We start from the raw sequence: 14441 nt of genomic DNA, 5'->3' as shown, positions 1-14441 counted from the left end.
ATCAGTACAAGAAGCGTGGAGCATCACCTGGTGGACCAGTAACTTAAATCCGATGCACCAAAGCAAGTTTACCGTAGCTATCGAAGCTTCCTATTGAGAATGGAAATCAGAAATTTCGTCGCAATTCAGAAGCGTAATCTCCAAGCCTACTTATCTGCAAGGTCAGCAGTGGTACCATGGAGAATCACCTGGTGGACCAGTAGCTCTACTCCGATGCACCAAAGCACGTTTACTGTATCTCTCGAAGCTTCCTAGTGAGAATATAAACCAGAAATTTCGTCGCAATTCAGAACTTTAGTCTTCAAGCCTACATATCTGCAAGGTCAGCAGTGGAACCATGAAGCAACACCTGGTGGACCAGTAGTTTAAATCCGATGCTCTAAAGCAAGTTAACTGAAACTCTCGAAGCTTCCCAGTGAGAATGTAACCCAGAAATTTCATTGCAATTCAGGAATATTATCTCCAATCTCACTTACCTGCAAGGTCAGCAGTGCAACCAATGAGCAACACCTGGTGGACCAGTAGCTTAAATTCCATGCATCAATGCAAGTTTACTGTAACTATCGAAGCTTCCTAGTGAGGATAAGACCCAGAAATATCGACGCAAATCAGAACTTTAGTCTCAATGCCTACTTATCTGCAAGGTCAGCAGTACAACCATGGAGCATCACCTGGTGGACTAGTAGGAAAAACCCGATGCACTAAAGCAAGTGTACTGTAACTCTTGAAGCTTCCTAGTGAGAAAGTAACCCAGAAATTTCGTCGCAATTCTGAACTTTACTCACCAATCATTTTTATCTACAAGGTCACCAGAGAAACAATGGAGCATCACCTGGTGGGCCAGTAGCTTAAATCCGATGCACCAAAGCCAGATCACTGTAACTCTCGAAGCTTCCTAGTGAGAATATAACCCAGAAATTTCATCGCAATTCAGACCTTTAGATTCCAATCCTACTTACCTGCAAGGTCAGCAGAGGAACCATGGAGCATCACCAGCTGGACAAGTTGCATAAATCTGAAGCATCAAAGCAAGTATGCTGTAACTCTCGAAGCTTCCTAGTGAGAATGTATCCCAGAAACTTCATCGTAATTCAGAAGCTTAGTCTTCAAGCCTACTTATCTGCAAAGTCAGCAGTAGTACCATGGAGCATCACCTCTAGGACCAGTAGCTCTAATTAAATGCAGAAAAGCACTTTTTCTGTAACTCTCGAAGCTTCCTAGTGAGAATGTAACCCAGAAATTTCGTCGCAATTCAGAAGCTTAGTCTCCAAGCCTACTTATCTGCAAGGTCATCAGTGCAACCATGGATCTTCACGTGGTGGGCCAGTAGGTTAAATCCGATGCACTAAGGCAAGTGTTCTGTAACTCTCGAAGCTTCCTAGTGTGAATGTAACCGAGAAAGTTCATCGCTATTCAGAACTTCAGTCTCCAATCCTACTTATCTGCAAGATCAGCAGAGGAACCATGGAGCATCACCTGGTGGACCAGTAACTTAAATTTGATACACCAAAGCAAGTTTACTGTAACTCTCGAAGCTTGCTAGTGAGAATATAACAAAGAAATTTCGTTGTTATTCAGAACTTTAGTCTCCAAGCCTACTTTCCTACAAGCTCAGCAGTGCTACTATGTAGCATCACCTGGTGGACCAGTCGGTTAAATCTGATGCACCAAGGTAAGTGTACTGTAATTCTCGAAGCTCCCCAGTGAGAACTTAACCCAGAAATTTCGTATCAATTCAGAACTTTAGTCTCCAAGCCTACTTACCTGCAAGATCAGCAGTGGAAAGATGGAGCATCACCTTGTGCACCACTAGGTTAAATCCGATACACCAAAGCAAGTTTACTGCAACTCTCAAAGCTTCCGAGTGGAAATATAACCCAGAAATATCGTCGCAATTCAGAACATTAGTGTCCAAGTCTACTTATCTGCAATTTCAACAGTGGAACCATGGAGCATCACCTGGTGGACCAGTGGGTTAAATCCGATGCACCAAAGTAAGTGTACTGTAATTCTCGATACTTCCTAGTGGGAATGTAACTCTGAAATTTCGTCACAATTCAGAACTTTAGTCTCGAAGCCTACTTATCTGCAAGGTCTGCAGTGGAACCATGAAGCATCACCTTGAGGACCAGTATCTTCAATACGACGCACCAAAGCAAGTTTACTGTATATCTCGAAGCTTCCTAATGAGAATGTCACCCAGAAATTTCGTCGTAATTTAGAACTTTAGTCTCCAAGACTACTTATCTGCAAGGTCAGCAGAGTAACCATGGAGCATCACCCGGTAGAACAGTAGCTCAAATCAGATGCACCAAAGCATATTTACTGTGACTCTCGGAGCTTTCTAGTGAAAATATAACCCAGAAATTTCATCGCAATTCAGAACTTTAGTCTCCAAGTTTACTTATATGCGGGCTCACCAGTGGAACCATGGAGCATCACCAGATGGACCAGTATCTTGAATACGATGCGCCAAAGCAAGTTTACTGTATCTCTCGATGCTTCCTATCGAGAATTTAAACCAGAAATTGCATCGCAATTCAGAACTTTAGTGTCCAAGCCTACTTATCTGCAAGATCAGCAGTGTAACCATGGAGCATCACCTGGTGGACCAGTAGCTAAAATCCGATGCACCAAAGCATGTTTACTGTAACTCTCGAAGCTTCGTAGTGAGAATATAATACAGAAATTTCATCCCAATTCAGACCTTTACTCTCCAATCCTACTTATCAGCATGGTCAGCAGAGGAACCATGGAGTATCACCTGGTGGACATGTAGCATAAATCCGATGAACCAAAGAAAGTTTACTGTAACTCTCGAAGCTTCCTAGTGAGAATATAAATTAGAAATTGCATCGCAAATCAGAACTTTAGTGTCCAAGCTTACTTATATGCAAGGTCAGTAGTGGAACCTTGGAGCATCACCTAGTGGACCAGTAGGTTAAATCCGATGCACTAAAACAAGTGTACTGTAACTCTCGAAACTTCCTAGTGAGAAAGTAACTCGAAATCTCGTATAAATTCAGAACTTTAGTCTCCAACCCTACTTAACGGCAAGGTCATAATTGGAACCATGAAGCATCATCTGCTTCACCAGTTGCATAAATCCGATGCACCAAAGGATATTTCCTGTAACTCTGGAAGCTTTCTAGTGAGAATATAACCCAGAAATATCGTCGCAATTCAGAACTTTAGTCTCCAAGCCTACTTATCTGCAAGGTCAGCAATGGAACCATGGAGCATCACCTGGTGGAGCAGTATTTAAATCCAATGCACCAAAGCAAGTGTACTGTAATTCTCGATGCTTCCCAGTGAGAACGTAACTCCGAAATTTCGTGGCAATTCAGAACTTTATTCTCGAAGAATACTTATCTCCAAGTTCAGCAGGGTAATTATGGAGCATCACCTGGTAGACCAGTAACTGAAATCCGATGCACTGAAGCAAGTTTACTGTAACTCTCGAAGCTAATTAGTGAGAATATAACTCAGAAATTTCATCGCAATTCAGAACTTTAGTCTCCACGATTACTTACCTGCAGGGTCACTAGTGGAACTAAGGAGCATCTCCAGGTGGACCAGTATCTAGAATACGATGCACCAAAGCACGTTTTCTGTATCTCTCGAAGCTTCCTAGTGAGAATATAACTCAGAAAAATTGTCGCAATTCAGCACTTTAGTCTATAAGCCTACTTGCCTGCAGGGTCATCAGTGCAACCATGGAGCATCACCTGGTGGGCCAGTAGGTAAAATCCAATGCACTAAAGCAAGTGTACTGTAACTGTCGAAGCTTCCTAGTGAGAATGATACCCAGAAATTTCGTCGCTATTCAGAAATTTAGTCTCCAATCCTACTTATCTGCAAGATCAGCACAGGAACCATGGAGCATTACCTGGTTGACCAGTAGCTTAAATCCGATGCACCAAAGCAAGTTTACTGTAACTCTCGAAGCTTCCTAATGAGAATAGAATCCAGAAATTTCATCGCAATTCAGAACTTTAGTCTCCAATCCTACTTATCTGCAAAGTCAGCAGAGCAACCATGGAGCATCACCTGGTAGACAAGTAGCTTAAATCCGATGCACCAACCAAGTTTACTGTAACTCTCGAAGCTTCCTAGTGAGAATATAAACCAGAAATTGCATCGCAATTCAGAACTTTAGTGTCCAAGCTTTCGTATCTGCAAGGTCAGCAGTGGAACCATGGAGCATCACCTGGTGGACCAGTAGGTTAAATCCGCTGCACTAAAGCAAGTGTACTGTAACTCTTGATGCTTCCTACTGAGAATGTAAACCAGAAATTTCGTCTCTATTCAGAACTTTACTCTACAATCCTAGTTATCTGGAAGATCAGCACAGGAACCATGGAGCATCACCTGGTGGACCAGTAACTTAAATCCGATGCACCAAAGCTAGTTTACTATAACTCTCGAAGCTTCCTAGTGAGGATATAGCCCAGATATATCGTCGCAATACAGAACATTAGTCTCCAAGCCTACTTATCTGCAATCTCAGCAGTGGAACCATGGAGCATCACACTTGTGGACCAGTAGCATCCTACTTATCTGCAAGATCAGCAGAGGAACCATGGAGCATCACCTGGTGGACCAGTACCTTAGATCCGTTGCACCAAGGCAAGTTTACTGTAATTCTCGAAGCTTCCTAGAGAGAATATAACCCAGAAATTTCATCGCTATTCAGAACTTTAGTGTCCAACCCTACTTACCTGCAAGGTCATCAGTGCAACCATGGAGCACCGCCTGGTGGGCCAGTTGGTTAAATCGGATGCACTAAAGCAAGTGTACTGTATCTCACGTAGCTTCCTGGTGAGAAAGTAAACCAGTAATTTGGTCGCTATTCAGAACTTAAGTTTCCAATCCTATTATCTGCATAATCAGCAGAGGAATTATGGAGAATCACCTGGTGGACCAGTAGCTTATATCCGATGCACCAAAGCAAGTTTACTGTATCTCTCGAAGCTTCCTGTTGAGACTTTAAACCAGAAATTGCATAGCAATTCAGTACTTTAGTGTCCAAACCTACTTATCTGCAAGGTCAGCAGTGTAACCATGGAGCATCACCTGGTGGACCAGTAGCTTAAATCCGATGCACCAAAGCATGTTTACTGTAAACTCTCGAAGCTTCGTAGTGAGAATATAATACAGAAATTTCATCCCAATTCAGAACTTTAGTCTCCAATCCTACTTAACAGCAAGGTCAGCAGAGGAACCATGGAGTATCACCTAGTGCACCAGTAGGTTAAATCCGATGCACTAAAACAAGTGTACTGTAACTCTCGAAGCTTACTAGTGAGAAAGTAACCCAGAAATTTCGTATCAATTCAGATCTTTAGTCTCCAAGCCTACTTATCTGCAAGGTCATAATTGGAACCATGAAGCATCACCTGCTTCACCAGTTGCATAAATCCGATGCAGCAAAGGAAATTTCCTGTAACTCTGGATGCTATCTAGTGAGAATATAACCCAGAAATATCGTCGCAATTCAGAACTTTAGTCTCCAAGCCTACTTATCTGCAAGGTCAGCAATGGAACCATGGAGCATCACCTGCTTCACCAAGAGCATAAATCCGATGCACCTAAGCAAATTTACAGTAACTCTTGAAGCTTCCTAGTGAGAATATTACCCAGAAATATCGTCGCAATTCAGAACTTTAATCTCCAAGCCTACTTATCTGCAATTTCAGCAGTGGAACCATAGAGCAACACCCTTGTGGACCAGTAGCTTAAATCCGATGCACCAAAGAAAGTTTATAGTAACACTCGAAGCTTCCTAGTAAAATGGAAGCTAGAAATTTCGTATCAATTCCGAACTTTAGTCTCCAAGCCTATTTACCTGCGGGGTCAGCAGTGGATCCATGGAGCATCACCCTTGTGGAACAGTAGCTTGAATCCGATGCACCAAAGCAAGTTTACTGTAACTCTCGAAGCTTCCTTGCGAGAATATAGCTCAGAAATATCGTCGCAATTCATAACTTTAGTCTCCAAGCCTACTTATCTGCAAGGTCATCAGTGCAAAAATGGAGCATCACTTGGTGGGCCAGTAGTTTAAATCCGATGCACCAAAGCAAGTGTACTGTAACTCCCAAAGCTTCCTAGTGAGAATGTACACAGAAATTTCGTTGCAATTTATAACTTTTTTCTCCAAGTTTATTTATGAGCAAGGTCAACAGTGGAACCATGGAGCATCACCTGGGGGACCTGTGGATTAAATCCGATGTACCAAAGCAAGTTTACTCTAACTTTCGAATCTTCCTCGTGAGAATGAACCTAGAAATTTGGTCACAATTCAGAAATTTAGTCTCCAAGCCTACTTATTTGCAAGGTCAGCAGTGCAACCATGGAGAATCACCTGGTGGACAACTAGCTTAAGTCCAATGCACCAAAGCAAGTTTACTATAACTCTCGAAGCTTCCTAGTGAGAATATAACCCAGAAATACCGTCGCAATTCAAAACTTTGGTCTCCAAGCCTACTTATCTGCAAGGTCAGCAGTGCAACCATGGAGCAACACCTGGTGCACCGGTAGCTTAAATCCGACGCACTAAAGCAAGTGTACTGTAACTCTCGAAGCTTCATAGTGAGAATGATACCCAGAAATTTCGTCGCTATTCAGAACTTTAGTCTCCAATCCTACTTATCTGCTATATCAGCAGAGGAACCATGGAGCATCACCTGGTGGACCAGTAGGTTAAATCCGGTGCACTAAAGCAAGTGTACTGTAACTCTCGAAGCTTCCTAGTGAGAATATAACCAGAAATTTCATCGCTATTCAGAACTTTATTCTCCCCATCCTACTTATCTGCAAGATCAGCAGAGGAACAATGGAGCATCACCTGGTGGACCAGTAGGTTAAATCCGGTGCACTAAAGCAAGTGTACTGTAACTTTCGAAGCTTCCTAGTGAGAATGTAACCCAGAAATTTCGTCGCTATTCAGAACTTTAGTCTCCAATCCTACTTATCTGCTATATCAGCAGAGGAACCATGGAGCATCACCTGGTGGACCAGTAGGTTAAATCCGGTGCACTAAAGCAAGTGTACTGTAACTCTCGAAGCTTCCTAGTGAGAATATAACCAGAAATTTCATCGCTATTCAGAACTTTATTCTCCCCATCCTACTTATCTGCAAGATCAGCAGAGGAACATTGGAGCATCACCTGGTGGACCAGTAGGTTAAATCCGGTGCACTAAAGCAAGTGTACTGTAACTTTCGAAGCTTCCTAGTGAGAATGAAACCCAGAAATTTAGTTGCTATTCAGAACTTAAGTCTCCAATCCCACTTATCTGCAAGATCAGCAGAGGAACCTTGGAGCATCACCTGGTGGACCTGTAGCTTAAATCCGACGCAGCAAAGCAAGTTTACTCTAACTCTCGAATCTTCCTAGTGAGAATGTAACCCAAAAATATCGTCGCAATTCAGAACTTTAGTCACCAAGCCTACATATCTGCAAGGTCATCAGTGCAACCATGGATCTTCACGTGGTGGGCCAGTAGGATAATCCGATGCACTAAAGCAAGTTTACTGTAACTCTCGAAGCTTCCTAGTGAGAATGTAACAAAGAAATTTCGTAGCTATTCAGAACTTTAGTCTCCAAGCCTGCTTTCCTACAAGCTCAGCAGTGCAGCTATGGAGCATCACCAGGTGGACCAGTCGGTTAAATCAGATGCAGCAAGGTAAGTGTAGTGTAATTCTCGAACCTCCCCAGTGAGAACGTAACCCAGAAATTTCGTATCAATTCAGAACTTTAGTCTCCAAGCCTACTTATCTGCAAGGTCAGCAGTGGAACTATGGAGCATCAGCTGGTGGACCAGTATCTTGAATACGATGCACAGAAGCAAGTTTAATGTAGCTCTCGAAGCATCCTAATGAGAATGTAACCCTGGAATTTCGTCTCAATTTAGAACTTTAGTCTCCAATCCTACTTCTCTGCAGGGTCAGCAGTGGAACCATGGAGCATCACCTTGTCGACCAGTATCTTGAATAAAAAGCACAAAAGCATGTTTACTGTACCTCTCGAAGCTTCCTAATGAGATTGTAACCCCAAAATTTCGTCACAATTAAAAACTTTATTCTCCGAACATACTTATTTGCATGGTCATCAGTGGAACCATGGAGTATCACCTGGTAGATCAGTAGCATAAATCCGATGCACCAAAGCAAGTTTACTGTAACTCTCTAATCATTCTAGTGAGAATATAACCCAGAAATATCGTCGCAATTTAGAACTTTAGTCTCCTAGACTACTTATCTGCAATATCAGCAGTGGAACCATGGAGCATCACCTGGTGGACCAGTGGGTTAAATCCGATGCACCAAAGTAAGTGTACTGTAATTCTCGATACTTCCTAGTTAGAATGTAACTCTGAAATTTCGTCGCAATTCAGAACTTTAGTTTCGAAGCCTACTTATCTGCAAGGTCTGCAGTGGAACCATGGAGCATCACCTTGTGGACCAGTATCTTCAATACGATGCACCAAAGCAAGTTTACTGTATATCTCGAAGCTTCCTAATGAGAATGTCACCCACAAATTTCGTCGTATTTTAGAACTTTAGTCTCCAAGACTACTTATCTGCAAGGTCAGCAGTGGAACCATGGAGCATCACCTGTTAGACCAGTAGCTTAAATCCGATTCACCAAAGCAAGTGTACTGCCATTCTCGATGCTTCCTAGTGAGAATGTAACATAGAAGTTTCGTCGCAATTCAGAACTGTAGTTTCCAATCCTACTTATCGGCTAGGTCAACAGTGGAACTATGGAGCATCAACTGCTCAAACAGTATCTTAAATCCGATGCACAAAAGCAAGTTTACTGTAACTGTCAAAGCCTCCTAGTGCGAATATAACTCAGAAATATCGTCGCAATTCAGAACCTTAGTCTCCAAGTTTACTTATCTGCGGGGTCACCAGTGGAACCATGGAGCATCACCAGGTGGACCAGTATCTTGAATACGATGCGCCAATGCAAGTTTACTGTAACTTTCGAAACCTCCTAGTGCGAATATAACTCAGAAATATCGTCGCAATTCAGAACTTTAGTATCCAAGCCTGCTTATCTGCAAGGTCATCAGTGCAACCATGGAGCATCGCCTGGTGGGCCAGTTGGTTAAATCGGATGCACTAAAGCAAGTGTACTGTATCTCACGAAGCTTCCTGGAGAGAATGTAAACAAGTAATTTGGTCGCTATTCAGAACTTTAGTCTCCAATCCTATTATCTGCATAATCAGCAGAGGAATTATGGAGCATCACCTGGTGGACCAGTAGCTTAAATCCGATGCACCAAAGCAAGTTTACTGTATCTCTCGAACCTTCCTGTTGAGAATTTAAACCAGAAATTGCATCACAATTCAGAATTTTAGTGTCCAAGCCTACTTATCTGCAAGGTCAGCAGTGTAACCATGGAGCATCACCTGGTGGACCAGTAGCTTAAATCCGATGCACCAAAGCAAGTTTACTGTAACTCTCGAAGCTTCCTAATGAGAATAGAATCCAGAAATTTCACTGCAAATCAGAACTTTAGTCTCCAATCCTACTTATCTGCAAAGTCAGCAGAGGAAACATGGAGCAACACCTGGTGGACAAGTAGCTTAAATCCGATGCACCAACCAAGTTCACTGTAACTCACGAAGCTTCCTAGTCAGAATATAAACCAGAAATTGCATCGCAATTCAGAACTTTAGTGTCCAAGGTTACGTATCTGCAAGGTCAGCAGTGGAACCGTGGAGCATCACCTGGTGGACCTGTAGGTTAAATCCGGTGCACTAAAGCAAGTGTACTGTAACTTTCGAAGCTTCCTTGTGAGAATGTAACCCAGAAATTTCGTCGCTATTCAGAACTTTAGTCTCCAATCCTACTTATCTGCTATATCAGCAGAGGAACCATGGAGCATCACCTGGTGGACCAGTAGGTTAAATCCGGTGCACTAAAGCAAGTGTACTGTAACTCTCGAAGCTTCCTAGTGAGAATATAACCAGAAATTTCATCGCTATTCAGAACTTTATTCTCCCCATCCTACTTATCTGCAAGATCAGCAGAGGAACAATGGAGCATCACCTGGTGGACCAGTAGGTTAAATCCGGTGCACTAAAGCAAGTGTACTGTAACTTTCGAAGCTTCCTAGTGAGAATGTAACCCAGAAATTTCGTCGCTATTCAGAACTTTAGTCTCCAATCCTACTTATCTGCTATATCAGCAGAGGAACCATGGAGCATCACCTGGTGGACCAGTAGGTTAAATCCGGTGCACTAAAGCAAGTGTACTGTAACTCTCGAAGCTTCCTAGTGAGAATATAACCAGAAATTTCATCGCTATTCAGAACTTTATTCTCCCCATCCTACTTATCTGCAAGATCAGCAGAGGAACAATGGAGCATCACCTGGTGGACCAGTAACTTAAATCCGATGCACCAAAGCTAGTTTATTGTAACTCTCGAAGCTTCCTAGTGGGAATATATTCCACAAATTTCATCGCAATTCAGAACTTTAGTCTCCAAGCCTACTTATGTGCAAGGACAGCAGTGGAATCATGGTGCATCACCTGGTGGAACCATAGCTTAAATCAGATGCACCAAAGCAAGTGCACTGTAATTCTCGATGCTTCCTAGTGAGAATGAAACCCAGAAATTTAGTTGCTATTCAGAACTTAAGTCTCCAATCCCACTTATCTGCAAGATCAGCAGAGGAACCTTGGAGCATCACCTGGTGGACCTGTAGCTTAAATCCGACGCAGCAAAGCAAGTTTACTCTAACTCTCGAATCTTCCTAGTGAGAATGTAACCCAAAAATATCGTCGCAATTCAGAACTTTAGTCACCAAGCCTACATATCTGCAAGGTCATCAGTGCAACCATGGATCTTCACGTGGTGCGCCAGTAGGATAATCCGATGCACTAAAGCAAGTTTACTGTAACTCTCGAAGCTTCCTAGTGAGAATGTAACGAAGAAATTTCGTTGCTATTCAGAACTTTAGTCTCCAAGCCTGCTTTCCTACAAGCTCAGCAGTGCAGCTATGGAGCATCACCAGGTGGACCAGTCGGTTAAATCAGATGCAGCAAGGTAAGTGTAGTGTAATTCTCGAACCTCCCCAGTGAGAACGTAACCCAGAAATTTCGTATCAATTCAGAACTTTAGTCTCCAAGCCTACTTATCTGCAAGGTCAGCAGTGGAACTATGGAGCATCAGCTGGTCCACCAGTATCTTGAATACGATGCACAGAAGCAAGTTTAATGTAGCTCTCGAAGCATCCTAATGAGAATGTAACCCAGGAATTTCGTCTCAATTTAGAACTTTAGTCTCCAATCCTACTTCTCTGCAGGGTCAGCAGTGGAACCATGGAGCATCACCTTGTCGAACAGTATCTTGAATAAAAAGCACAAAAGCATGTTTACTGTACCTCTCGAAGCTTCCTAATGAGATTGTAACCCCAAAATTTCGTCACAATTAAAAACTTTATTCTCCGAACATACTTATTTGCATGGTCATCAGTGGAACCATGGAGCATCACCTGGTAGATCAGTAGCATAAATCCGATGCACCAAAGCAAGTTTACTGTAACTCTCTAATCTTTCTAGTGGGAATATAACCCAGAAATATCGTCGCAATTTAGAACTTTAGTCTCCTAGACTACTTATCTGCAATATCAGCAGTGGAACCATGGAGCATCCCCTGGTGGACCAGTGGGTTAAATCCGATGCACCAAAGTAAGTGTACTGTAATTCTCGATACTTCCTAGTTAGAATGTAACTTTGAAATTTCGTCGCAATTCAGAACTTTAGTTTCGAAGCCTACTTATCTGCAAGGTCTGCAGTGGAACCATGGAGCATCACCTTGTGGACCAGTATCTTCAATACGATGCACCAAAGCAAGTTTACTGTATATCTCGAAGCTTCCTAATGAGAATGTCACCCAGAAATTTCGTCGTATTTTAGAACTTTAGTCTCCAAGACTACTTATCTGCAAGGTCAGCAGTGGAACCATGGAGCATCACCTGTTAGACCAGTAGCTTAAATCCGATTCACCAAAGCAAGTGTACTGCCATTCTCGATGCTTCCTAGTGAGAATGTAACATAGAAGTTTCGTCGCAATTCAGAACTGTAGTTTCCAATCCTACTTATCGGCTAGGTCAACAGTGGAACTATGGAGCATCAACTGCTCAAACAGTATCTTAAATCCGATGCACAAAAGCAAGTTTACTGTAACTGTCAAAGCCTCCTAGTGCGAATATAACTCAGAAATATCGTCGCAATTCAGAACCTTAGTCTCCAAGTTTACTTATCTGCGGGGTCACCAGTGGAACCATGGAGCATCACCAGGTGGACCAGTATCTTGAATACGATGCGCCAATGCAAGTTTACTGTAACTTTCGAAGCCTCCTAGTGCGAATATAACTCAGAAATATCGTCGCAATTCAGAACTTTAGTATCCAAGCCTGCTTATCTGCAAGGTCATCAGTGCAACCATGGAGCATCGCCTGGTGGGCCAGTTGGTTAAATCGGATGCACTAAAGCAAGTGTACTGTATCTCACGAAGCTTCCTGGAGAGAATGTAAACCAGTAATTTGGTCGCTATTCAGAACTTTAGTCTCCAATCCTATTATCTGCATAATCAGCAGAGGAATTATGGAGCATCACCTGGTGGACCAGTAGCTTAAATCCGATGCACCAAAGCAAGTTTACTGTATCTCTCGAACCTTCCTGTTGAGAATTTAAACCAGAAATTGCATCGCAATTCAGAATTTTAGTGTCCAAGCCTACTTATCTGCAAGGTCAGCAGTGTAACCATGGAGCATCACCTGGTGGACCAGTAGCTTAAATCCGATGCACCAAAGCAAGTTTACTGTAACTCTCGAAGCTTCCTAATGAGAATAGAATCCAGAAATTTCACTGCAAATCAGAACTTTAGTCTCCAATCCTACTTATCTGCAAAGTCAGCAGAGGAAACATGGAGCAACACCTGGTGGACAAGTAGCTTAAATCCGATGCACCAACCAAGTTCACTGTAACTCACGAAGCTTCCTAGTCAGAATATAAACCAGAAATTGCATCGCAATTCAGAACTTTAGTGTCCAAGGTTACGTATCTGCAAGGTCAGCAGTGGAACCGTGGAGCATCACCTGGTGGACCTGTAGGTTAAATCCGGTGCACTAAAGCAAGTGTACTGTAACTTTCGAAGCTTCCTTGTGAGAATGTAACCCAGAAATTTCGTCGCTATTCAGAACTTTAGTCTCCAATCCTACTTATCTGCTATATCAGCAGAGGAACCATGGAGCATCACCTGGTGGACCAGTAGGTTAAATCCGGTGCACTAAAGCAAGTGTACTGTAACTCTCGAAGCTTCCTAGTGAGAATATAACCAGAAATTTCATCGCTATTCAGAACTTTATTCTCCCCATCCTACTTATCTGCAAGATCAGCAGAGGAACAATGGAGCATCACCTGGTGGACCAGTAGGTTAAATCCGGTGCACTAAAGCAAGTGTACTGTAACTTTCGAAGCTTCCTAGTGAGAATGTAACCCAGAAATTTCGTCGCTATTCAGAACTTTAGTCTCCAATCCTACTTATCTGCTATATCAGCAGAGGAACCATGGAGCATCACCTGGTGGACCAGTAGGTTAAATCCGGTGCACTAAAGCAAGTGTACTGTAACTCTCGAAGCTTCCTAGTGAGAATATAACCAGAAATTTCATCGCTATTCAGAACTTTATTCTCCCCATCCTACTTATCTGCAAGATCAGCAGAGGAACAATGGAGCATCACCTGGTGGACCAGTAACTTAAATCCGATGCACCAAAGCTAGTTTATTGTAACTCTCGAAGCTTCCTAGTGGGAATATATTCCACAAATTTCATCGCAATTCAGAACTTTAGTCTCCAAGCCTACTTATGTGCAAGGACAGCAGTGGAATCATGGTGCATCACCTGGTGGAACCATAGCTTAAATCAGATGCACCAAAGCAAGTGCACTGTAATTCTCGATGCTTCCTAGTGAGAATGAAACCCAGAAATTTAGTTGCTATTCAGAACTTAAGTCTCCAATCCCACTTATCTGCAAGATCAGCAGAGGAACCTTGGAGCATCACCTGGTGGACCTGTAGCTTAAATCCGACGCAGCAAAGCAAGTTTACTCTAACTCTCGAATCTTCCTAGTGAGAATGTAACCCAAAAATATCGTCGCAATTCAGAACTTTAGTCACCAAGCCTACATATCTGCAAGGTCATCAGTGCAACCATGGATCTTCACGTGGTGCGCCAGTAGGATAATCCGATGCACTAAAGCAAGTTTACTGTAACTCTCGAAGCTTCCTAGTGAGAATGTAACGAAGAAATTTCGTTGCTATTCAGAACTTTAGTCTCCAAGCCTGCTTTCCTACAAGCTCAGCAGTGCAACTCTGGAGCATCACCAGGTGGACCAGTCGGTTAAATCAGATGCAGCAA

General features: G+C 42.7%; 1 protein-coding gene across 1 annotated transcript in view; it reads left to right on the top strand.

Moving 5' to 3' along the window:
* Window positions 1-981: 981 nt before the first annotated feature.
* Window positions 982-14441, top strand: part of LOC126278712 (glypican-4-like) — a 130480-nt gene continuing 117020 nt past the window's right edge. Inside the window, exon 1 of the mRNA XM_049978986.1 lies at window positions 982-1039. Coding sequence (XP_049834943.1) covers window positions 982-1039 — 58 coding nt within the window. The remainder of the gene's footprint in view (window positions 1040-14441) is intronic.

This window comes from Schistocerca gregaria, chromosome 6, assembly GCF_023897955.1.
Source record: "Schistocerca gregaria isolate iqSchGreg1 chromosome 6, iqSchGreg1.2, whole genome shotgun sequence".
Classification (NCBI taxonomy): domain Eukaryota; kingdom Metazoa; phylum Arthropoda; class Insecta; order Orthoptera; family Acrididae; genus Schistocerca; species Schistocerca gregaria.
This window is presented reverse-complemented; position numbering and strand designations above follow the sequence as displayed.